The sequence below is a fragment of the Equus asinus genome, chromosome 20 (genome assembly GCF_041296235.1).
Source record: "Equus asinus isolate D_3611 breed Donkey chromosome 20, EquAss-T2T_v2, whole genome shotgun sequence".
Taxonomy (NCBI): Eukaryota; Metazoa; Chordata; class Mammalia; order Perissodactyla; family Equidae; genus Equus; species Equus asinus.
Genome location: NC_091809.1, coordinates 66,411,775 through 66,437,293, shown reverse-complemented (window position 1 = coordinate 66,437,293; position 25,519 = coordinate 66,411,775). Strand labels below are relative to the sequence as shown.

Sequence of the window (25,519 nt, the reverse complement as noted above, 5' to 3'; positions counted from 1 at the left end):
CCCAAAACCATTTTCATTTCTAGAAATTTCTCTGCAACTTACGAAATCTCCAGAGACAGATGCTGGGGGATGTTCATCAGATCTATTTAATTATGTAGTGGTTTGTCCCTGGAGCAGCTTGAGGAATGTTTTTCCATCTCAGGTTTTTGGTGACAATCCCACTACTTTCTTGTGGCACAATTGGTAGTCTGTTTCCCCTCCAAATGTTTGTATCAGTCTCCAAATGAACTATAACTGGCTCCTTTGGGGATTTATTCTCAGTGTTGCAGTAAGATCATATAATGAAATTAAGTTACCAAAAGAGGGGATTTGAAAAGGCAGTAGGAAAAGGAATGTATCTCTAGATGATGCTGTATTGAAGGCTGCCATGATGGAGAGTCCAGAAATATGCTCTCTCTCCTGTGGTGGCACCATTTTCTAAGGAGGTAAAGCCCACACCTCTCCATAGCTTTTCTGAAGTCCCATCCATGGGTAGAATGATGGCCATCTGAGGGGGTAGGAAAGAATGATGGGAGAGTTGGGATGAACCCAGATGTGGTCATGTCTGCCCCTCTCTAATAACCCTTGTAAGCTCCTTACCACCTAGAGGATAGTTATTTGGTTTGGCATAGGAGGACCTCCATGATCTGCCTCACCCCCACTCCTATAACCTTCTAGTTATACTGAACTATGGAGCAATCCTTTAAATTCAGCTCTGTTCCCATTGCCCCATGCCTTTCCTCCCCCTCCTCCCTTTCCCCTGGCTGGCTTCTACCTATCCATTAACACTGAGCTCATGTGTCATGTCCTTTTAGTGGTTCTCAACCCTGCATATTAGTCCTAACCCTGACCAATGATATCAGAATCCCTGGAGTATGGGCCCAAGCATCAGTGTGTGTGTTTTTTAAACTTGCATCCCCAGTGATTCCAATGTCTAGCCAAGGTTGTGAGCTATTGTGCTAGATTGTGGCCACCTCATTCTTCTATGTAAATCTAGCAACCACTACAGTGCCCAGTGCACGGAAATCTTCGGTAAATGCTTGTTGCGTGAGTGAGGGAGGGAGTCACCCCTCAGATGCTTTGTCTTTTCATAGTTATGTATGTCTAAGGTTGGCCTCTCTGCTGGTAGTAACAGTGCCTTAGGGACTCATCTTTGACCTGTGACCTATAGCTCTCTCCTTTCTTCTTCCTTAGGCTTATCTACTTTATTTTCTATCTTTCTTAAAAATTGAAGTTTTAAAACTATTTTTAGTATAAAAGTAATACAAGCTTATTTTGGAAAATTTGGACGTTAGAAAGAATGCAGTGGGGGAAGTCCACTCTCACAATCCAAAAGCAGACTGGTCTCTTGTTTCCTTAACTTCTCCTAATTTCTTGCCTTTGGGATTGTGCGACCCTCTGGCGTGCCTTGGTGAGCTCAGTTGCTGTTCTCTGTGCTCAGACCCCGTGACCTTCCCTCTGGGGGCAGAAAGGAGTTCTCATGAGAATAGCATTCTTGGGGGCCACGAGGGCTGACTCCCCCGAGGGCCAGAGTGCCCTGAGAAAGGATTATCTGGTGCTATTCTTACCTTCCTCATTCAAGCAGGATGTGTGGGCTTTATTAGAATCAATGATAACATTTGTGTCACATCTTTAAAATAATAAATGTTTGCACACCCACCCCCTTGCCCTCCTAAAATACGAAATGCGATTTCAGTGCTGGATAATCGTCTTTACGTCTGTCAGAGTGCAGCAGCTTGTAAGTATAGAATTAGTCAGACTGGGCTAACTGCTGTAACAAACAAACCCAAATGTCCGTGGATTAACACGATAAAGTCAGTGTTTCTTGCGTATGTTACATTCTACTGTTGGGTTGTCAGAGGGCTCTGCTGCATGTGGTCATCACGAGCCCCAGGCTTTTTCCATGCCCTGGCTCCACCACCTTCTAGAACGTCAGGTTCCTTCACTGGATCCTTTGCGTCCATTTGGCAGATAAGTGAATAAGGTGATCAAGAAAAAGGTGTGCTCACCTAGCTCGTCTCAGCCTGGAGGTAACATACTCATGACTCTTCATATTCCAAAGGTGAGAACTAGACCCACAGCCTCGCCCAGTTGGAAGGAGGCCGGGAAGGGTAGTCTAGTAATGTGCCAGGAAGAAGAGGAAAACACGTACATTGGTGATCACCAACAGTCTTATCAGTCGTATTTCTCTTATTGCTCAAACCACAATGACTGAGCCACATCCTGGCCATGTGGGTGCTTGGTCTTTGTAATATCTAGGATATGGTTTGGCTGCTATAGCAGAGGCTAAAATGAGTGACTTAAACAAGAAACGAATTAATTTCTCTTTTGCTTAAAGCATAAGTGGTCCAGTGCTGATATGGTGGCTTTGGGTATTCTGATATCCTCAAAGGGAGCGTCCATAAAGTGGTCTAAGATGGCTGCTTTAGATCCCACCATCATGTCCACATTCCAGTCCATAGGAAAGAGGAAAGGAAAGTGGAGGGCTCAACCTGAAACCTGTGCACATCATTTCACTTACACTCCTTTGGCCTGAACCTTAGTCAGATAGCCACACCTAGCTCCAAGAAGGCTGGGAAATTTGGGTGAGGGTTAGGTGGAGTCTCTTGGCAGAAGAATGATTGAATAGGGTGAAGGGAGCAAGAAGTGCTAGATAACTAGTCATCTTTTTTAACAGGTTATAGGAAGCATGTCTTAGAGGTTAAGAGCATGGATTTGGAGTCATACTTGCTTTATGACCTTGGGTAAATTACTTAATCTGTATCTCCATTTCCCATCTGTGAAATCATGCACTGGCTATTTTCTGTTGCTCTTCCAGAGCCATTCACCACCCTTCGCCACTCTGCTCTGTGCCCTGGATAAGTTACCTTTTGGAATGTGTCATCTGGCTTCCAGTTGGTTTTGGCTAAGGAGAGGCACTGGCAGGATATGGGAGGGTGGAAAGAAAGATGTCAGGCTGTGGGGTAACGTGGCTGTATTATTCTCCTGAAGGCCACAGCTCCTCTAGAGAGGTGCTCTCCTACAGCATCAGGTCCTGCTGGATTCTGGAACCTCCACTTCTAGTTCAGGGGTGGTAGCAGCTCCCCACTGTGGCCAGCCCCAGGGTGCTTCATCATCATTTATTTTCCCTTAACCCTGTCCTTCACACTTTGTCAGCAGACCCTTCATCAGACTCTCTTCAGTCCCTCCTTTGGAGCATGCCATCCATTTCCTGGCTGATACGATAGGGATGATTAATAGCACCAGCCTCAGACCATGGTGGTGAGGAGTAAATGCGTTTTAGGAGGAATGCTCAAATGGAGTAACCACCAATAAATGTTTACTATGTTTCCATGTCTGATACCCTCAGGTGTGATCAAAACCTTCTGAAAATTTTTAATTTTTGACATGTAAATTAAATAGTATTGCCACTCATCTCCTCTTCCCTACTATGTGTTAGGAGGATTCATCAAGACTCAAGAGTTGTGAGCAGCTCTGTTCCGAGTCAAATGTATCCCGCATCCAAAGTGTCTTCCCCCTCCCTTTGAAGAGGGATGAACAAGGGGAAAAGTACTAGGCTTCTAATTCACCTCCTCTGTGCCGGGCACTTCACGTGCATCAGCAGTCTACCCAGCTTCTCAGCTTGGGTTTCAATCATGTCACCCATATTGGTTCACCCACATTGGTACCCCCAAATATAAACGATGTCTGAGGATTTGCCTGTCCATATTACTAAGAAATCAAGTCTTTCTTTAAGGCTACTCTCCAGTTTTATGTCCAAGAATTCTCAGGGGTCTTGTTTGCATGCTCAGAGTCAGTCCTGGCTGCTCTAGGCTTTTGTCAGGGCAGCTGGAATTCAGGTACACCTTACTGAGGCCCGGGGACACCATGAAACTGTTCCACATCCTCTCTTCTCCAGAAACTGCTGGCCACAGGATGCTGGCTATCGCTGCTGCTGCCCCTGCTCACATCAGCACCTGGAGGCTTGGCCTTTGCTTGCTGGGAGCTGGCCTGATCTCCCAGTGTCCCACCCACTGCTGGCCACAGGGTTGAGGACATCACTTTCCTGTGTATACTTTCAGCTGCAGAGTGGGTCGAGGTCCTTCCTGCACCATGCAAGCCCACATCCACCGACCGTCTGGGATCATGTTGGCTACCTGCCCACCTCTGAACCGGCCTCAAAATGGCCAGGGCCATTCACCTCACCTCTGCATCCACCCAGATCTCTCCACCCCTGGAAGCCTGTATGTCCTGCCTTCCTCCTGCCCCAGCCCTGAACAGAGCTTCTGAGAGGGAGGGAGCTTTCACTCCAGTGTAACTTTTTCTCAGGATGATTGACAGTGGAAAATTCAATTCTCTTCCCAGGAAACCTCACCCTACCGCAGGGGTGTGGTGTGGCCTCCTGGCTCCAGCAAAACAACCACAGAATAGTTCACCATTGTTATAGTTCCCTAAATCTGGGCGACTCGGTCTCTTCCATGATTGATCTTGTTGAGTATATCAGCTCATTTCATCCTCAGAACAACTTGGTGAGGAAGAAGGAATTATTTTCCCTTTATGTTGGAGGAAACAGAAGCTCAGAGAGGTTAAATTGTCTGTCCAATGTCACACAGCTGGTTAGAGGCAAAGCTTAGATTCAAAATATCATCTCTGGCTCCAGAGCCAGTCTCAGTTTCCCCAGGGAGGAGAATGTACAAGTTGCCCTCCTCCCAGGGAGATTTGGTTGTGGGTTGACTAAAATAAATTATGTAAAAAGTGTCTAGCACTAGGCCTGACAGTACAGTATATGGCTGTTCAGTAGGTATTTGTTGAATAGATGAATGTTTCATAGGTGCTCAAAGCTATATATATATTTTTTTCTTTAGACCACCAAATAATGATCAATATGCTCCAAAAGAATTTTCCAAACTGGGATCTGAAGCAACAACCAGAAAAACTCCTCCTAGCTTCCTTCATTCCCTTCCTGCTCTTCCTGTTCTGTATTGCAGCACAGAATCCCTAGGACAGGAAACCTCTTATGGTTTCCTGATGGTGCTGATGCTGTTTCTAAAGGAAACTAAACCTTTGCAGCAGCAGAATTTGGGGCAGGGCAATTGAAGCCTGGAGAGGAATCTGAAAGCATAGCTGAGGGCAGGGGACTCAGGCTGGGGTGTAAAATTCATCCCCCCTTCCCTGATGTTTGCTTGCGAAGTGATAGGACACATTGCCAAGGAGGTGAAGTTTCATGTTAGGGTGTTGTAGTTGGAAGAGAGAATGGAGTAGGAAGGGGAAACTGACAATAAATTCTGGGGGATAAATGGTTATCTACCTTGGCCAAATACAGAAAAAAGAGCAAGGAAGGAGATATGGAATAATGGGATAAAATACATGCACACAGGAAAGTGGAGAAGGCATTTTCCTTGCCAAAGAGATGTTTTTATTAGAAATATATAGGAATGTGTCCAGTCATTCCTAAATATCAAGCACAAGCACAGCTACCTAGAAATGATGATATTTCATCAATTGTTAAGAACTACCAGGGTCTACAGAGAGAATAACCAGCTTGATAAGTTCAAGAATACCACGGTTATGGTTTCTCAGTCATGTTCTTACTGGGTGATCATTCTGGAATATGCCTGTTTGTTTTTGTTTCTCTCAAAGCAGTCTTGCCCTGGGTGGACACATTACATTTTTTGGATATGGCTTGTTGCTCTCTCTCACCCCTTCCTCTTTCCCCTTTCCTCCCCTCTTCTCGCTCCCTGTCCCTGTCCCCCATCTCTACCTCAGTTTCCCTAGGTCAGTCTCCCCACCCCGCCTTCCTCCTCTTGCTCCCTCCTTCCTTTTCCCATGTAAGTTGGAAAATGGACAGAAAAGGCAATGCTCGCCTTCTTAGGGCCCTCTGCCAAAACATGGTGCAGGTCAAATTATAAAAAAGGATAAAAACGAATGCTCCTTGGTAAAATAGGGGAAACAGATGTTCAGGGATGGTTTTGCTGTCTCTAGCTATCTGGGCCTGCTGAAACACGCTCCTTACAGGATTGTTAGAAAGGGACATTCGTCATCATGGCACACATGTGGTTATGTATTTTAACATCAAATATATATATATATATTTATCTCTGCATAATTCTCTTCTCCCTGTGAGTTTTTGTATTCCCAAATCCAGAGTTGGCAAGATTACTGACCACCTGGTAGCAAGATTTATTTTCAGCCTCTTCTCAGAGGGTTTTTTTTTTTTTTGAGTACTGGAAGAGTGGACACTAGCTGCTTTCAGGTCGCTATGTAACAATAAATATTTTATGGAAACTTCATGTTCTTAAGACAATAGAGAAGGGAGCTGTGAGTGCAGAACTGTTCTGAAATGAACCCTGTGGAAAGTTCAGGATTGAGGGGAGCTGAATGATGAAGGTCTGCTGCTGGGTTGTGTAACCTGCCAGAGCTCCTCTGTTTCTGTCTCTGAAAGGTTTGCTCTTTCCTGTCTGTTGACCAAAAAGAAGTGTCCATTATTGTGGCTTTTGTGGTTGACCAGCCTGAGAACTTTGACTATCTCCTCCTTTTATAAAAATATTTCCGTTTTGGCTCTAAAAGCCATGTTTCCCCCCGAACTCAAAAGAGGAACTGCAAATTCTGAACATTTGCTGTGGACTAAGGAGCGTGGCGGGCAGTTTTCTGTTCCTGTTGGACCATTGTGTGGGTTAACCTCATGTGACCACCTGCTGCCTCTACCTCCAGTGGTTCCCCTGGTCGTGTAGGAGTGTAACTAGGATGCAATGAGTTAGCGCATCTAAAGCACTTAGAACAGAACCTGACACAGGACCAGCATCTAATAAATGTTCGTCTTGTTTTACTGCTTTCCTCTTCTCCTGCCTTCCCCCATCTCCCCCATCACTTTCAAGAATGTCTTCCTTCCCTGACCTCCATGCTATTTCTCCTCCCCTATTCTGTTCATCTAGTGATACTGAAGGAAGAGAAAAGGGAAAAGGGAGTCAACTACAGAAGTGCAGAGCCAGCCGCCACAAGCCCAAATAGTGCTTTTGAGAAAATGAGAATAAAGCTTCCCCTCCAAGTGGATCAAGAGCAGAAACAGTGTTCCCAGCTTAGGCAGTAGAGTGCAAGCTAGATTTCAACCCCCCACCCCTGCCTGTTTCACTCCTTCAGCCTTCACTCTTGTGCAGTAAACAGCCTACACAAATGAACATGGTAGCCTTGATTCTCTACTTCCAGTCTTCTCATGAATGTTTCTTCCCTTTTCTGGGAACTTTTTCAGTGCTGTGTAAATACTAAAAAGATTAAATTCTTGGGGCTGGCCCCATGGCCGAGTGGTTAAGTTCACACGCTCTGCTTTGGAGGTCCAGGGTTTCGTCAGTTTGAATCCTGGGCGTGGACATGGCACCACTCATCAAGCCATGCTGAAGCAGCATCCCACATGCCACAACTAGAAGGACCCACAACTAAAAATACACAACTATGTACTGGGTGGCTCTAGGAGAAAAAGGAGAAATAAAATCTTTTTTAAAAAAAAGATTAAGTTCTCCTTTGAATAATTCTTTTAAAATAAACTTCTCCCAAACATGGGGGAAACATCATGGGGTTTACTTTTCCCATCTCTGATATCCTGAATAAAAACTATGTTTAAAACTTATAATACTTATGCCAGTAGTTAACCAAAATTTATTTACTCCAGTTCAGATGGCATTGTTAAGTGCACTATAATAAAAAGAGCTAATATTTGTTGAGTGCTTTCCATGTACAGTCATGTGTCGCTTAATGATGGGGATATATTCTGAGAAATGCGTCATTAGGCAATTTCATCACTGTGTGAACATCATAGAGTGTACTTACACAACCTAGGCTATATGGTACTAACATTATGGGACCGCCGTCATGTTTGATCCATCGTTGACTGAAATGTCATTATGCATTGCATGACTGTATTAGGTATCTTGCTGAGAACTTGATGTCAGTAATTTCAAAACAATCCTGTGAGGTAGGAACTATTGTTCCCCTAATTTTACAGATGGGGAACTGAACCTTAGATGAGTTAAATAACTTGCCAGGTCACACCTGATAAACGGCAGACCAAAGCTTGAACGCAGCTCTGTTCTTATCTATCCCTAGGATTCTTAACCCCATGCTCAATTCCAGAGCAAGTTTCTAGAACCCTGATTCTTAGTGACAGATTCATGGCAGAACCATAATTTGCAATCAGGTCTGTTTGACTGCAAAACTATGGGCTGACCCGTTTACAGTACTGCCTACTGCTTGCCACGCACAGCAAGCTAGGCTTGGGGACATGAGAGTGAATGAGACACAGTCCTTCCCTCGAAGGATTGATAGCCTAACTCAGGGAAAAAGACCAATTAACAGAAAAATTTACAATGTGGAGCTCTGGCTCCTCCAGACCAATGGGCACTTTTGACTGTGTGACCTTGGGCAAGTTATCTAACCGCTCTGGGCCTCAGTTTCCTCATCTGTGATATGGAAATGCAAACACCTACTTTATAGGGTTATTGGGAGAGATTAAAAGAGATAATGTATGCCAAGTGCTTAGCACATAGTTTGCACTCCATGAGTGGTTGCAATTGTTATGGTGATATTCAGTGCCATAAGGGAATATGCAACGGGGCTATGGGACCCCAGAGAAGAGGAACCTCACTCAGTCGTGGAGGTCAGTGGGAGGCTAGGCAGGCTTCCTGGAGGAGATCCATCCTTCACAGCATGACCTGCAAGAGCAAAGGTTCAGGGCATGAACAACACCATGGCTGCCTTAGAAGAGCTGGTGGCAGCCCCACTGAGCTCCTTCTCTTGGGTCCGGGTAATTGAGTGCTGAATAATGCAGTGCAGGTGAAGGAAGCTGAGTCTTCTCCCTTGCACAAGCCAACTCAGCATGGAAACTCTGCAAAGTGGGGCTGTAACCTCGTTGACTCCTTCCTCAAATGCTGTGCGTGTCCTAATGCCTTGCAGAGTCTGTTTGTCCCACTTTTATTTTTTTTATTGTTGTTAAGGAAGATTGTCCCTGAGCTAACATCTGTGCCAATCTTCCTCTATTTTGTATATGAGTCACCACCACAGCATGGCTGCAGACAAGTGGTGTAGGTCCACAACCAGGAATCAAACCCAGGCCACTGAAGGGGAGTGTGCCAAACTTAACCACTACGTCTTGGGGTCTGCCCCTGTCCCACTGTTAAAAGGCCCTTAAATTTGGCTCAGTGGGGTTTAATGGGACAAAGCTGTTACACCACGCTCACCTGGATTTCACTCCTGTTTCCATTACTGTCATCATTATTGCTCATTACTACCATCAGCTCCATGGAGCTGACATCCCCTACTGTTTACCAAATGAGAAACTGAGGAATCCTCTAACTCAGGTATAGGGACATAACCCAGTGTAGGCAGGTATTCGTCAGAATTAGCAAACAAAAATACAGGACACCCAGTTAAATTTGAATTTCAGATAAACAGCAAATGATTTTTTTTTTTTAGTATATGTGTGTCCTCTGTAATCCTGAGACATACTATACTAAAAAAATTTTGTTGCTCATCTGAAATTCAAATCCATCTGGTGTCCTGTGTTTTCCCTGGCAGTCCTGGGTTTGGAAGCAGCATCTGGGGATGCTCTGCTCTTTGCGTTGGGTTTTAGCTTGCTCTGATAGGAGGTGCTGGAACACCTGGCGCAGTTCCTATCACCAGGCATTCAATCCCCAGCAGACTCCGTCAAGCAATCTCCATCAAGGAGACCGGATTGCTGATGGCTATATTATTTTATCACCTCAGTTAGAAAATGGATGTTGGGAGTTAACCCTTCCTACAGCAGAAATCCTAAACACCTTCAGGGATTTGTTGCACTCTTCATTTTGTTTAATATAGAAACAGAACAATCCCTTCTCTGGATAGGCTACATGGCTTCTGGGGTCTGACCGTTGATTGAGGTTTTGATTTTCTCTATTCTCTCTTCTAACAGAAGCTCAGGTCTGATCTACGCTGTTTTGGAGAGTCAGAGCATCTTAGTGTCCTCAAGGGAGTGAACACCCGGTGCCCTCCTAGTGCATGGTCACACAGCCTGTGCCAGATCGTCCCCAGAGGGGGTGCTGTGTGTATGGGGGAGGGGTCCTGCCCACTGAGAAAACCTGGTTTATCGTTATATGGTGATCATTATTATAACCTGGTTTATCATTATACAGTGATCATTATTATAACCTAGTTTATCGTTATACGGTGATCATTATTATAACAGTTTTTTTGTAAGGAGCTGACACCTGACATCCTGTTTCTTGCACCCACCTGTCCGTGTTTTGCTTTCTAGAGCTTTCAAATAGTTGTTTCACTGTGACCCAGGAGAAGGATATATTTTCCATTTATACTCACACATACAAATTTTAATATAAATATAAACAAGTTTCATGGAATACCATTACTTTTAGTGGATTGGCTGCATCTGATATTTTCTATTATGTTCTATTTTATTTATTTAAAATGCTGGTTAACCTGTTCAGTTGATTTTCATTAATGTGTTGCCAACTACTGTTTGGAAAACAGTGCTTTAGAATGTTATATAAAATAAGTTCTTCCTCCTTTCTTTTCTTTTTTTTTTTTTGAGGAAGATTAACCCTGAGCTAACATCTGCCACCAGTCCTCCTCCTTTTTGCTGAGGAAGACTGGCCCTGAGCTAACATCCGTGCCCATCTTCCTCTACTTTATGTGTGGGACGCCTACCACAGCATGGCACGACAAGCAGTGTACAGGTCCGCACCCAGGATCCGAACCTGTGAACCCGGGGCCGCCGAAGTGGAATGTGCAAACTTAACTGCTGAGCCACTGGGCCGGCCCCTGTTCCTCTTTTCTTTCTGAAAATTCTTGAAATATTTGAAGATGGCTATCAAATTGTATCTTAATCTTCTCTTCTCCGTGCTAGGTATCTTTCTTTATATGCTCCCGTTTCTCCATCCATTCTCCTGCTCAACATCAGCTCAGTGGTTTCCTAGTTGAGGAAAGTTTCACTGAAAACCTGGCGCTGAGAACTGAGCACATGACCTTACGTAAAGCTTGGCCAATACTTGGTATAGTGGGATCGTCAGACCCCTTGATCTCAACCCCTCCACCCAAGTTAATATCACCCCATTAGTCAATACCTGTTGGGTATGGTTATTTAGTTATTTATTAATTTACCTAAAATACCTAATCTAGCTCATTTTTTCCTGTTTTGTTTATAAGGGTATCTTGAGCTATTTTTCTTAATGGGAGTGAGGGAGGCTCAAATCAAGATGCCCATCATCATATTTCCTGAATCTTCCAGGTAAATAGTCCAAAACTCAAGAAATGTAAACAAAAAGAAACTGTGTCTAGCACATTCTGGCACAACAATAATGTAAACGCCTCTAAAATGACCATCTTTTGAAAGAAAATGGCTAACAGTTTAGTAATAATAACTAATATTTATGTCACATGTGCCATGTGCTGAGCACTGTAGTGAGAGCTTTATATGCAGCTGACTCATGAATTTCTCACACCCCTCTGAGGCGGAGACTATTGTTACTACTACTTATGAAAAGAGGAAAAACCAAGCTTTAGTAAAGTTAAGTAATTTAGCTAAGTCATATAACTAGTAAGTGACAGAGGGGGAGTTGATCCCAGACCCATCGTACTCTTAATCCTGTGCTTTAAAATACTTAACTGTGTCCCACAGATTGAAACCCATCTCTGGTGGTTTAGAAAGAGAGAATGTATGTAACATGCCTAGCAGAGTGCTTTTGTTGAGGCTTAATAGATCTTACTCCCTCCCATAAGGAAAGGGAAGGACTGTGTGTCAAGTTCAAGGTCCTAACAGCTCCCAGGAGTCTGTGGAAACTGTGTGATCCATCTCTGACTGCACTAGGGCCGGGCCTCAGCATGCTTTCCAGTGGTGCAGTAAGGTCTGGAGTCGAGGGTTGCATCTCTCCCATCCAGGCGAGCTGGGAGGAGGAATTCCGTGCTTGAGGGCAACATAGTGTAGTGGTTAAGAGCAAGAGCTCTGCTCCGAAAAACAGGCTTGAATCCTGGTTCTGTCACTTATTAGCCAAAAAATCTCAGGAAATTCACACAGCCTTGCCTGGCTTCTTTTAATCATGTGTAAAACATGGATAATAACACCTACCTAGCAGGGTGGTATATACTGATGAAATGAGATAATGTATGAAATCACCTGGTGCAGAAGAGGTATGACTCCGCACATGCTGGTTCAAGACAGAAAACTGAGTTTTGATCTTTCTTTTCCTGCAATATCTCTTGCCCGTTCCCTCATTTAGGTTGGGATTCTGAGTGCGTAGAAATGTAGGTCCCCAAATGTCCTAAGCCAGTGGTAGTCAAAGTGTGGTCCATGGACCAGCAGCATCAGCACCATCTAGGAACTTGTTAGAAATACAATTCTTGGGCCCCACCCTGACCTACTGAGTCAGAAACTCTGGAGGGGGACCCAGCAGTTTGTTTAACAAGCTCTTCAGGTGACTCTGATGCAGCTAAAGTTGAAGAAGAACTGCCCTAGTGGCCCTGAGGATCCAGGGGCTTCCCCTATTTTCAGTAGGACTCAGTTGAAGCCTCTAGAGAGACTGCATCTTTGGGGTAGATATTGACCACATACAAAGGCTGTGGAGTTTACTGTCAGGTTGTTTCCATTTAATCTTTTTATTATTTCTCCCCAATTGGTAATTTTCTGATGTTCCTCTTCTCTCTTCTGCTTAATTTGAAACTCATATTGTGTATATCTTCTATCATAAAAGCTGAATAGGAAGGGCCTGTTCCCAGACACTGAGTAAAGGAGCCTGGTCACATCCTTAAGGAACTCTTTCTGGACCATCCCTGGATCCTCACTACAAGATACCTGCAGGTCTTCTGTCCCTTTGCCTCCTTTAGTTCCTCACCTCACTGAGCTCTTTCCTGCCTCAGGATCTTTGCACCTGCTGTTTGCTCAGCTGGAATGCTCTTCCTCCTCTTCTTCACGCGGCTCTATTTAAATATCGCCACCTTGGAGAATCCTTCCATTTCCACCCCCGTCTAAGTAGCCACTCTTCTCCCTCGTTAATCTCTGTTATTGCGCCCTGCTCCTGTTCTTCATCACATGTAGAATTGTAATTATACATTTATCTATATACATTTTAGTAAGACAGAGCTCATACTAGGGTTTTTCTGTACCTAGTAGAATGTGTGGCTATTATTTAGTGTAACTGATAATATTTTTTGAATGAACAGTAAAATGAACGAATGAATGACCCATCACAGCTCTCACATAGCTCTGCCTTCTCTCAAACTCTACTGTGCTTTCAGTTAATCCTTCTGTTTAGGACTTAATTTTTTCTAATTATTCCCCTCTCTACCTTGGACTTTTCTGAAATCTCTGTTCTATTAGTGTTATACTGGATCTATCACTGACACACACACAAACAGTTTACTGATTTCTGGATGGATAACTTACAGAACATTTAAGATAGAGAATTTTAACTCCTCCCCCTCATTCTGAGTTTATGCTATAAAACAACTTTTTGTGTGTGTGAATTGAACCATCCGGAGCAGCTGAAGCCATTAGGAATGGTGAGAGCTTCCCCACTTCTCTGTCTTTGGCATTTAAAATACAAGATGTGCTGGTTCGTGCTCTACAAAGAGAACTGGAACTGCTGTATGGGTTATGGAGGGGCCATTCTTCTCACTGTTCTTTCTAGCTCTGAACAGAGAGGACATGTTTTCAGAATAGAACACTGGAGCATCTTTTTCAGAATGGCGACTACAAGTCATCTTAAGTATGAACATTCTGATATGCTATTTCCAGTTATTGTGAGAATTCTTCTTGTTTTTAATAGTGATTTTATGTTGCTGTTGTTTTAGAAACTCGGTAGGATTCCAGTTTTAGGGAAAGAAAAACATGTATCTATATCATCATTGGAAATGAGAGTAAAACATGATTAGTTTTTTGTTCATGAAAAGAGGAGAAGGAAGAAAGTACCACAGCAAATATACCATAGGATGAACAAAACTAAGGTTTCCTCCTATTAGTATGCAATTGGATTTACCCAACAACTCAATGGAATGATCAACATAGAAGCTTGGAAGCCTGTAAACTGAGCAACATCAATTACTCAACTAACTCAGTGGCTCTCAACTGGGGGCGATTTTGCCCCAGGGTAATGTCTGGAGGCAATATTAGTTGTCACAGCTTGGGGTGGGTTGGGGGGTTGCTACCGGCATCTAGTGGGTAGAGGCCAGGGATGCTGTTAAACATCCTGCGGAACACAGGGCAGTCCCTCACAACAGAGAACTATTAGCCCCAAATGTCAGTAGTGCCAAGGTTGAGAAACCCCGAAATAACCAAATGATCAAAAAGTATGAGCTTTCAATACTCCTAAGGTTTCTGTAGTAACAGTAGCAAATGATAATTAGGATGATTATCATTTATTAAATGCCTGCTACATGCCAGACTCTTTATATTCACAGCTACTCAGTGTCTCAGTCAGGATCTGACCCCAGGCTTGTTTGGGGCCAGTGTCTCTACTCTTCCTCCTTAGCTGTCTGGTCTAAGATTGTATCTACCCTCTGTTTCTTGTGTTTTATATAGATAAAATTATGTGTTTAGCATGTATTAGGTAATACACTCACAGGAGAAAGCCATGAGGCAAGAAGAGACTGATGTGTCACTCTGGGTGTGAAGCTAAAAACATCCAGACAAACAGGCCTCAGATCCATAACTTAGTAATCAAGCCAAACAGCTGTGCAGGATGGTAGCACAGAGCCTGGCCCTTAGAAGGTACGTAATTAATATTGGTTGGGAAATTTTTTTCATAATCAACAGAGTCCTTGGGTAAGCTTCAAATGAAGCAGGGTTTCCAAATGACCTGTTCTGCTATAGAACGTTTAATTCCTCCTAGGAGCGGTTTCCTCATCTCTGAGGCACCTGATATTTCCAGAACAGCAGAGGCGTCTCACCTGGTGTATCTTTTCTTGCCCTTCACATCTCCCTCTTTGTTTTCGCTCTTCCATTCTTAGTCAGTCTGGCATGGCCAAGGCTCATCATCCCTTGCCCCTCCCTCTCCTCACAGCAATATTCTCCCCGCACCCTCCGCTTTAGGCACTCCCATAGTCCCTGCATTTTTGCTCCTGTCAACAGTTTGTAAGGAGGAGGCAGGGCCGGTGTCAGAATCTCCAGAAGAGGCATGTGCCGTGTGAGAAAAGCTTATTTGAGAACATGATTTCATATTTGAAAACAAGCAGGAAAAAAAAATAACAACTGCTGTCTTTGTAAAACAGAGCACTGAAAGAAAAGCTTGGACGAAATCTTCTAGCCTGGCAAAAATACAGAGATTTGTCAAATCTGAGGTTGGTGACCATTTTATGTTTATGAAAAGAAGAGAGGTTCAAAGAGAGAGTGTAGAGAAGAGGCAGCGTGTGCCTTCCTTTCCTGGATCCATGCTCTTGCTAGTACTGTCCCCTCCCCTCAGCACTGGGATTCCTTTGTCCCCTGTGAAAATCAGTCCCTCCTCTGTGCTCCCACACGCTTTGTTTTAACCTCTAATATGTCACCCATCATGTGTTAAGCTCTGATGTATTAAATGCTTTGGAAGCAGAATTGCAAGAACACTCTAACCCCAGTGAGTCAGAGATGGTAGCCTGGTGGCCTTCACACTTCAGTCTGCTAGGAGTCGCTTAGAGTACCTTCCAGGACTCCATCCTTAGAGATTCTGGATCTCTAAGATTTGGAGATAAGAACATCAGGAATTTAAATTTTTAACACGCTTTGGTTTATAAATCACACTTTGGGAGGCACTACAGAACTTGGGCTTAAAAAATATCCTTACATGTTCTGGAAGCAAAACAAGCATTTTGATTCAGACAGCTTGGCTGCATTCAGTCATTGGTTTGTCCATTCCACAGTCATTAATGGAGAATTACTAATTGTAGGGTGGCCTGTCCTGGGTGATGCTGTGAAACAGCTGTCCCTTTCATGGTCATCCCTGTCCACTCTCCTTTTGCCATTTGTTGTCTCCCTCCTAGCAAGCTCAGACCCATTCTTAGGGCCCATCCCAGTCAAAGTAGCAGCTGATAATGACTCTAAGGGTGTGTTTAGGTGTGTGCTGAGAAGAAGAATGAGTGGGAAGGAGATTTGTAACTTGATAGAGAATTTAAATTCCTTGGTATTTCAAGTCACTGGAGGAGAAGACAAAGGTTTCTTTTACTGAATTCCTATGATGTGCCCAGCACTTGACATATGTTATCTAATTTGATCCTTACAATAAGCCTATGGAGTAAGTCTAATTATTCCCATTTTACAGAGGAGGAAGCTGAGGCTCGTGTTACTCTCCATAGCTGGAAATAGGTGGAACCAGGACTAGAACCCAGGACTTTCTCTAAAGGCCATGCTGCTTCTCCTCTACTTGGATGCCTCTGTTACCTCACTCTTCTCCTGGCGTCTGTGCTTGTCTGGAACATCCTGACACCTGCCCTATTTGGAGTTAAAGACTGTTCTCTGAGCTGTCCTTAAGAGCACTGACATTGTTCCATCACCTTAACTTTCCTAGGGGTGAGTAAAAGACAACTTGGTAACTTTAGAAAGGATGCTGACCTTTAGAATGAGTATATGGATCCAAAGAAAACACAGATGCTGACTTGTTCCCTACCTGGCTGCTAGTAAAGCAGCATTCAGTTTTTACTGTAAACATACCTTGTTTCTATTTGGTCCCAACCATACACTGGAATCTCCAACCCAATACACCGTAAAGTGTTTGACGACCTCTTACTAATCCGAAGTCTTTTTCTCAGGCCTTAGTTCCGAAACAATAGATGCAGCTGTATTTGATGTAGAAGATTATTTATTTTCTATATTTGATGTAGTGATTATTAATAGTTGAGGAAATTAAGGTGCATGGAGCGGAAAAATTGGCCTCCAGTAGTACTTTCTGCTGCCATGCATTTGACTCTTGTAGCATCTCTTGGGATCAATTTGAAGAATCTGGGCTAGGTCTACCTGATTGAATCAGAAGATTCTTGAGCCCACAAGCTGTGCCTATCATTTCGTCGGAAGTCTAGAAATCTGTAGCATTTGATATAGGGACCATCTTCTTAAAACTTCCTCTGGCTTCCATCCCTTTAAACCTGCCCAGTTCTTCTACTTCTCTAGCCTCTTTCTCTTCTTCCTTCTTCTTTCGTTAATGTTTCATTGTGGGTGTTCTCCAGGGAAACTGGTCGTCACAGCTTCACCTCTTTTTTTTTGCACACCTCTGTTCTCTAATTCTCACCCAGGCTGTTGTTCCTATTTCCTTTTGCTCAGAGGACAGTAAGTCTCTCAACGTCTTTCTCAGACCAGTTCTCCCCTCAACTATGCTTCTTCCATTATTGGTCCAATGACCCATTCTTCTAAGAATGTTCCATTCTTCCTATCACCCATGGTCAAAATCTGTGTTAACTTGATTATTTTGTTCTTTCTCCCAGGATAACCATTTAGTCAATGAAAAGAGTAAAACTTGCTTCAAAGATTTGCTAGCTTTCTTCATTGAATTTGATATCTTCAAAGATGTGGTATCTACATGGTATCTGTCTCTTCCTTTCCATCTTCTTTGCCCCAACCTCACGTGTCATTGCTTCCTGCACCTATTTCCCAGATTCTCCCTATCTCACAGGGCTGTTGGAGGATTGGCTCAAATAATAAGAGCAAATGTATGTTGAGCACTTATATGCATTGTGTTTAGTATTTTACATTTGTTACTTTATTCAATCCTTCCAATCACCCTGTGAGGCTTGGTGCTATTTTTATCATCTTGCAAATGAAGAAACTGAGGCTTACAGAAGTGAGGTGACTTGCCCAAGATCACACAGGTGGTGGTGAAGTGGCTGCATTGTGACTCAATCCATGCCCGTTTTGTTTCAGTGGATGCTTGTAACTGATAAATTCTGCTGCCTCCTAGGATATAGTATGGTATCTAATAGGGGGCAATAAATAAATGTTAGTTTCCTTCCTTCTTTCCCTCCTTTTTCTATTCATTACCTCTTCCCCAGTCTACGCTAAATTCATATAAATGCTGGCTGTATCTGAGCTCCCCCATCCTTCCAGGCTCCCCTTCTCCTGCATGGAGTCAGATCTTCTCTCCCGCTTTCCCAGGCATCTGCAGTGCTTGGATCTCCTGCCTTGTTGCTTCCTTGTTTTCTATTTGCGTATCTTATCTTCTTAAATAGGTAATAAATCCTTGAAGGGCTGGTGAGCTGCTGTTTATTTCTTTTGTGTGCTATCAAGTCCTAGGATAGCTGACTTTAAATAGTGTAGGTACTTGGTAAATAATTGTTAAATTACTGCATTTGGGCATTCTTTGGAGAGGAGAGGTTCCTGAGCTAGCCATTCTGGGAATCAGAAGACTAGACTGGAACCAGAAGGATACACCACCCACCAGCACTGACTGGAGGGATAAAACTGCTGACAGACTCGTTAGGTGATTGCCACAATCCAGGCAGGAATCCCTGCAGGAATCCTGGTCCAGTGACAAGGCAAAGAGAGGAACGGAGCACCAGATAAGTGGTGTGGTATGCGCTGACTCTCCTTATTAACATCTTCCACAGCAACTGCACTGTGCGCTGGTCTCTCATCCTCTGAGCAGCAGAGAGCACCCCTGAAAGCTAGGGAGAAATGTTATGGTGGGGGCGGTTCCAGGTCTCCAGATCAAGGCTCCAGAGGTCTGCTGAGTATTAAATGAGTATAATGGGGTGAGCGACTAGTGTTACTGAGCAAGAGGTGGGAGAGAATCAGCAACGTTTTTCCAGAGTCATTTTCTTTGCCTCCACTGGGGCAGATAACAGCCTGGGGGTTTGTGGCCACAGGATGGACAGTCCTGCCAACACATTTACTATCTAAGGCTGTGAGATCTGTTTGGGCCCTTCTGCTCGTCAACGGTAGCACACAGTAGCAGCTTGTCGCCCAACCCCAGTGTGTGATAGACGCACTGAGGCCTGGGGAATGCAAAGAGAAAAGCGTGGCCACTTTTCACCTGCAAATTTCACTTAAGAAGAAAAAATCCGAAGCAGAACCTAACCTGGACTTTGAAGGCAGATTGGGAAACCGACTTCTGCCAGAGTTGGCCTGGTGGGAACGACGAGTAAGTGGAAAGAAGGAGAACTGGTGAGTCTGACATTAATTAAACCGCGGCAGGGGACAAAGCAAGGGAGGCTGTCGCCCTCCTAACTCTCGGGGAGGCACGTCAGCTTGAGCTCGGGGCAATTTCAGCAGGCAATCTCGCGTGCCCGGGGAGGGGCGGCGGGCGGCTGGAGACGGGCTCTAGGGCCCAGCGGCCGGGCGCCGGCCGGGGGTGGAGTGTAGGGTTACAGTGACGAGCCCGGACGACCCTCCCCGACCGGCGCGCGGGAGCGGGGAGCGCAGGCGGCGGCGGGAGCGCGCGGGACGCTCTAGGACCCAGCAGCGTTGTCGGGTTTGGGGCTGGAGGGGAAGCCCTGGTATTTCTCTCCTTCCTGTGTGAATGGGGTTGATTGTCGGGCGCCGTCTCCCCGCGCTGCCACACGCCATGCCCAGAGCGCTGCCCGGCGGCCGCCTCCCCCAGCCGCGGCACTGAACTAGCCATGATCGCCTCATGTGGAGGGCAAAGTTGCGCCGCGGAACTTGTGAGCCTGCGGTGAAAGGTAACCAGTCCCTGGTCGGGGTGCAGGGAGGGCGCCTCCGAGTCTCCCAAGAGAAGGACCCAGCCGTCCGGGGCTCCCCCGCCTTCTGCTGCTCGGGGCAGGGAACCGGGGGCTAAGATCGGCCCGGCTCCGGAGCGACCTGGGCACACGATTCGGCTCCGGGGGCCAGGAGTGCCCGCCACCGGAATCTTGCTCTCTCTTACCCGGATTGTTTAAAAAAAGAGCAGAACTCCGTTCCCGCGCCAGCCTGCAGGCCCCCGGTGCCAGCGGGCCGGGTCACAGCGCCGCGCCGCCCCTTGCCCCATCGGCGACTGGGAAGTTGTGTCGGCCCGCCCGGCCCGGGGCCCCGGGGTGCCGGCGCGCCCCCGATGCGGGGCCAGCCTTTCCGGGGGGGCGCTGCCATATGGCTGCGCCCTCCAAGACGTGCCCGCGCGCGGGGCTCCCGCCGCCGAGGGAGGGAGCGGAAGGCGGTGGCGGGTGGCCGCTTCCCTCCGCGCGAGACAAAGGCGCGCACCGGCCCGCCCGACGGGCTGCGGCGCTCCGGGACGGCGGCTTCCTGTCGGCGCGGGAGGCTCGGCTCTGGCGGGTCCGGGGTGGGTGGGGGAGGTAGCCAAGCATCGCGCCCCGGACCCCGAGGCTCGGATCGCGTTAGCTGCCGCTCCTTTGTTCTCCCCAGACAAGTTTCTTTAACAGAATCCAGGGAGTTAGATCTAGCTCTCCCTAGCTGCTAGTGCTGCCTATAGAAGAATCTGGCTGCAGCGGGGGGGCTGGGGGGGGGGTGAATCAAACTTTCCAAGTGGAACTGGTTTTCCTTGGAATGTGACATTTGTGGCGGGAGGGAGATGGGCGCGTCGGCCGTTGACAGCTGAGCGGAGCTGGGGCCTTGCGCCGGGGTAGGGGCCGAACGCGCCCCGTAGGCGCCGGGCTGGAGGACCAGGCGGCGAAACAGAGGAGCCCCGGCGCGCACCCACATCGAGGGCCTGCGCCGCCTGGACTGAGCTCGCAGCAACATTTCCAAGTTTCCCCTGTTAGGAGCCCAGACCGGGAATCTCGGCTCTCTGCCGGCAGCTCCCGCGCCTCGCCACGCCCTACTCTCTAAGTATCTTGATTGGTGGCTGGGAAGACTTTCCCTTTCCATTTTTGTTCGAAGGGTTTTGCTTTTTTGGCTTCAGTGTTGGTTTACCGTCTCCAAGTGGCAAATGCTTTGGAAAATGCTCGGCTAGCGTGTGGATCACCTGGACTGGGGCTTCCGTAGACGGGAGCTCTGACCTCACGGCCTCCGGAGGCTTTGCGCTTTGGACCAAACGTTTTGCGCCCTTGGACCCTCAGCTTCCTCAGCTCCCTTGCTCTGTCCTGATATTGTGGACATGGTTGCCCATTATCTTCTTGTGAGGGGTATTTTGAGAATCGAGTTTTTGTACTGCTTATAAAGGCCTTGATGGTGGGGGTAGGGGGTCAAGAAAGCCACTTATAATACCCTAAAATGCATTTGACTACCCCCAAACAATGACGTTACTTGCCCTAGCGAGTAAAACTAGAATAGAGAGATATTAATAGCTGCTATTCCAAAAAATTTCCTTCCTTTTCTGGAAGTGAAAAGTCAGGGCTTGAAATGTTGAACAGTCGTGGCCCTCCGCTTCCAAAACTGGTCTGTGGGTCCCTGTCAAAGTGACTTAAGGTTTTCCCCTGGCTGCCCACCGCTCCTGGCTGCCCACCGCTCCTCCACCCTGGTGGCTCCCTGTGGACGTCAGCCCCAACTTAACGATTCCCTAATATCTAGAGAGGCCTCTCTAGATCGTAGGTTCTTGAAGAATCTAGACCAATGTGAAATTTACTTCCCATCACATTGCTCTGTGAACGCTCTTTATGGGAATTATGTGGGAACAATACTTAAATACACTTTGAACTGTCTTGCAGGAGAGTCGAGGGTTGGAAACCACTGGTTTGACCAGAATGAAAAGGCGTAGGACACAGAGGAGAAAGCTCTAGAGACCCCTCCTCTCCCTGATGGGTGTGTGAGGGGAGGGGTGTGTGTGGAGGAGGATGTTTAGTTTTCGCATGAGTATGCTTTTGCTTCTGTGAGATAGATTTTTTAAGACAGATAAGGAAACCTTGCAAACGCCGCAGGTGGTTGGGAGGGAGAGAAGGTGCTGCCCTTTTTACTCCTCTCCCCGTTCTTTTTAAAATGCACAGAAGTCTTGGTCTTTTAGGTTCTGTGCACCTGGTGGAGGGTGAAGAATACTAATGTGCTGAAGGGCATGTGGAGATCAAAGCATTTAAAAATACATCTTTTCATGGAAGCTAATGGGGGACTTTGAGTTTAAATGAGATTTTAAAGTGCTGTCGTTGAGAAAAGCACATGAATGCAGAAATGTGAGTGATTTTATGGGAAGGCAGTCTGCTGATTAGACTTGAGAGTGTCTGCCTGTGGCCAGTTAGTCTGGAGGCTTCTGTGGATAGAGCTCTGCTTTTTTTGATGTCTACCCCTGTGGAGAAGTGTGGACCCAGAGCCTGGGGGAAACATGGCCGAACTAATTGGAATTAGACGACAGCCTGGCTGGTGAGAGTTCTGTTGAAAAGTGCCGCCCCTGCGTACCAGAGCAGTGTTTCTTCGTAGTAATTTGTGAAAGGTCTTTGAAAACGGTAAAGTACTCTATACCTTAAGGCTTTAAAAAAAATTAATGACTTATGAAACAAGGGAATTGCTAGTGAAAATTGTAAAAATCTGAAAGATTTTCCAGACCAATAAATTAAAAGGAAGTAACTTTGTAAGACCTGTTAGTAGCTCTGATATGTATGCAAAATTCTCCTGAAGTAGCATTCCTCCCACCACGTCGTGGCTGTCTGCATTTTAAATGCATATGGAAACTCAGGTCAGGAAATTCTCTAGTGATTTGAATAATTTTTCTCCTCCTAGTTTTTCATTAATTTTGGTAGGTTCTTAGGTCCCAGAATACACTAGGCAATAGAATACTTGAAAAGCATGGGGTAACTTGGAGGTCAAGTAAGAGGACATGCTTGATTATAAGGTTGGCTGGAAAGAGTCTGAGTTCGTTGAAGTTTTTGTTTGTTTGCTTAGTGCTTTTTTTTCAAATTTTATTTTGTTGGTTTGACTTTGTTTTGTCTTGGAGGAAAGACAAAATTTTAATCTTGGCCATTGTGGGTAGGTCAGTATGCTACTTTGGCTGGAAGGAAGCCCCGCCTGGGCTTGTGTGTTGGCACCATGCCGAGTTCTCCTCTAACTTGTGAGGCCCTTGGTTTCTGTCCCTGTGAAACCTTAGGGTACATCCATTCCAGGCCCTTAGGAGGGGACTCCTGGAATCCCAAAGGAGCCCACACATCTCGAATTTTTTTTTCCTTTTATGAGGGGGATGGGGAGTATCTCTAAGGTGTTAGGAAATGCATCCCTGTTAAGACGCTGGAGAATTGAATTTAACTTTGTAAAAAATAAAGTCACATAGTCCTACTATGTGTGTTTAAATCTGTGTTTGGGACCTCACTGGCCAGTAGTGTGGCTATATACCCTCTCTTTTGTTTGTTTGCTTTGTTTTTAAGTAAAATGCCTGTCGTTCACTTTTTTTCCCCACTTTTTATTTTGAAATGATTATAGCTTTATAGGAAGTTGCAAAAATAGTAGAGAGGTCCTGTGTACTCTTCACCCAGTTTCCCCCATTGCTAACATCTTATATAACCATGGTACAATCGCAGAACCAGGAAATGGACATTGATACAATCCACAGAGTACATTGAGATTTCACCAGTTTTACATGCACACATTTGTGTCTGTGTATATATGTCTATGCAGTTTTTTCATGTGTGTAGATTTCTGTAGCCACCACAATCAGGATACAGAACTAGTCTAGCACCTTGAGGATCTTCCTTGTGCCACTCCTTTAGTCACATCCCACCCTCCTCTCCCCCCTACCCCATCTCTAAACCATAGCAACCACTAATCTGTTTTCCATCTCTATAATTTTGAGAATGTTGCAGAAATAAAACCATGTAGCATATGACTGACGTTTTGAGATTGGCTTATTCTCTCAGCATAATACCATGAGATGTACCCAAGCTGTTGCATTATCAAGAGTTCATTCCTTTTCATTGCTGAGTAGTATTCCATGGTATGGATGTACCACAGTTTGTTTGACCACTCACCTCTTGAAGGACATTCAGGTTGTTTCCAGTTTTTGACTCTTACAGTCAAAGTTGCTATGAACCTTTGTGTACAGGTTTTTGTGTGGACATATATTTTCGTTTCTCTGGGGTAAATGCCCAGGAGTGTGATTGCTGGATTTTGTATGGTAAGTGTATGTTTAGTTTTGTAAGAAACTGCTAAACTTCCAGAGTGCCTGTACTATTTTACATTGCCACCAGCAGTGTATGAGAGATCCAGTTTCTCTGCTTCCTCACCAGCATTTGTTTATTATTTTAGCTGTTCCAATAAGTGTTCTAGTCTCTTTGTGGTTTTAGCTTGCATTCCCTGATGGCTTATGATGTTGAACATCTTTTCATGTGCTGCTTTGCCATCTGTATATCCTCTCTGGTGGTCTGCTCATGTCTTTTGCCCATGTTCTAACTGGATTGTTACTTTTTTACTGTTGAGCTTTGAGAGTTCCTTATATATTTTAGATATGAGTGCTTTGTCAGATATATGGCTTCCATGTATTTTTTTTTCAGTATATAGTTTGTCTTTTCATCCTTTTAACAGCATCTTTTGCAGGGCAAAAGTTTTTAATTTTGATTAAGTCCAATTTATTGATTATTTTTTTCCTTTTATGGATTGTGCTTTTGGTGTCATATCTAAGAACATTTTGCTTAGGCCTGCATCCCAAAGGTTTTCTCCTATTTACTTTTAAAAGTCTCATCGTTCTACGTCTTATATTCAAATTGTACTTCCCTGTTACCTAAGAATTTGTATGTCTTACCATCTGTTTTGCAAACCGTCTGTTAGGTGTTTATTGTGTATTAGTGCTCTGGAAGCACACAGAGGAATCAGGCCTAGTTCCTAGTCTCAAGAGCTCACCGATTAGTGGGGCTGTGTGTGGACATTCACGTACATTAAGTACCATAATGGAGACCAGCCTGATGTGCTGTGGGAGCACTGAGCAGAGAGGGCTGGCTTTGATCCAGGTGGTTGCAGGGGTCTTCCCTGGGCCTGTTGCCAGAGCATAGTGGGAATAAAGTTAGTTCTTACCTCTGACCCAGTTTTTGGATATCCTTATTGCCATGAATCCTTCACTGTGAGCTGTCCTGATTCTTGAGCACATGCTGAAGGACTTGGGGTAAACTGAGTGAGTGAGGACTCTTTTTGAACAGCATGTGGCATAACAGCATTAAAGGAATGACAATGCTTTAACCTTAAATACTCAACAACATAAAGTACTTAAAACTCAGCATAAAGAGCATGAATAAGGTTGAATAGATTTAAAGTTAGAATGTGTGTTAAAATGTAAACGGAGATAGTATTTTGGATTGTTTAGAAACAGATAGACATGGTTTGCTTTCTGGTCCTGCCTCCTCCTTGCTGTGTAGCCTCAGGGAACTTGACCTGCGGAAGCCTCATGGATAAAATGGAGACAATAATAGTTCTTATCTCATGGAGATGTGTGAGGGTGAAATGAAATAATGCATATGTAGCACTTAGCACATTGCTGGGTCCATTGAAAACATTGAGTAAATGCCTGCTATTATTACTATTACTATTATTATTATTAAAATAGCAGAGAGACAAGTGGTTCTATAATATTCTGTGTATTCTCATATATCTCATTTCTCTGAGAAACTGGAATCCCAGTCTTACTCCTAGAAGCTTACTTTTTCACACGTGGGAACACTCTGTCATGTACCAAATAGTATTTTATTGAATGAGGTTTGAAGCTAGGATACTGTGTTCACAGTCTGGTACTGCCTATAAAGTATACCTTTTTCCCACCTATAAACCAAGATT

General features: G+C 45.0%; 1 protein-coding gene across 16 annotated transcripts in view; it reads left to right on the top strand.

Moving 5' to 3' along the window:
- The window catches only part of AMOTL1 (angiomotin like 1), a 155,464-nt gene that overhangs the window by 34,967 nt on the left and 94,978 nt on the right, over positions 1 to 25,519 (top strand). The window contains exon 1 of one of the 16 annotated variants that reach the window (XM_070490430.1): positions 18,555 to 19,057. The exons of 11 other annotated variants lie outside the window; for them this stretch is intronic. Coding sequence is in view for 2 of the 5 variants with exons in the window: in XM_014835374.3 (XP_014690860.2) it covers positions 19,524 to 19,572 (49 nt within the window). In the remaining 3 variants the exon portion in view is untranslated. Of the gene's footprint in view, positions 1 to 18,554; positions 19,058 to 19,234; positions 19,573 to 19,920; positions 20,159 to 25,519 lie in introns of those variants that run through there. 4 more of the 16 variants (XM_014835374.3, XM_014835376.3, XM_070490429.1 and 1 more) reach the window with 4 other exon arrangements.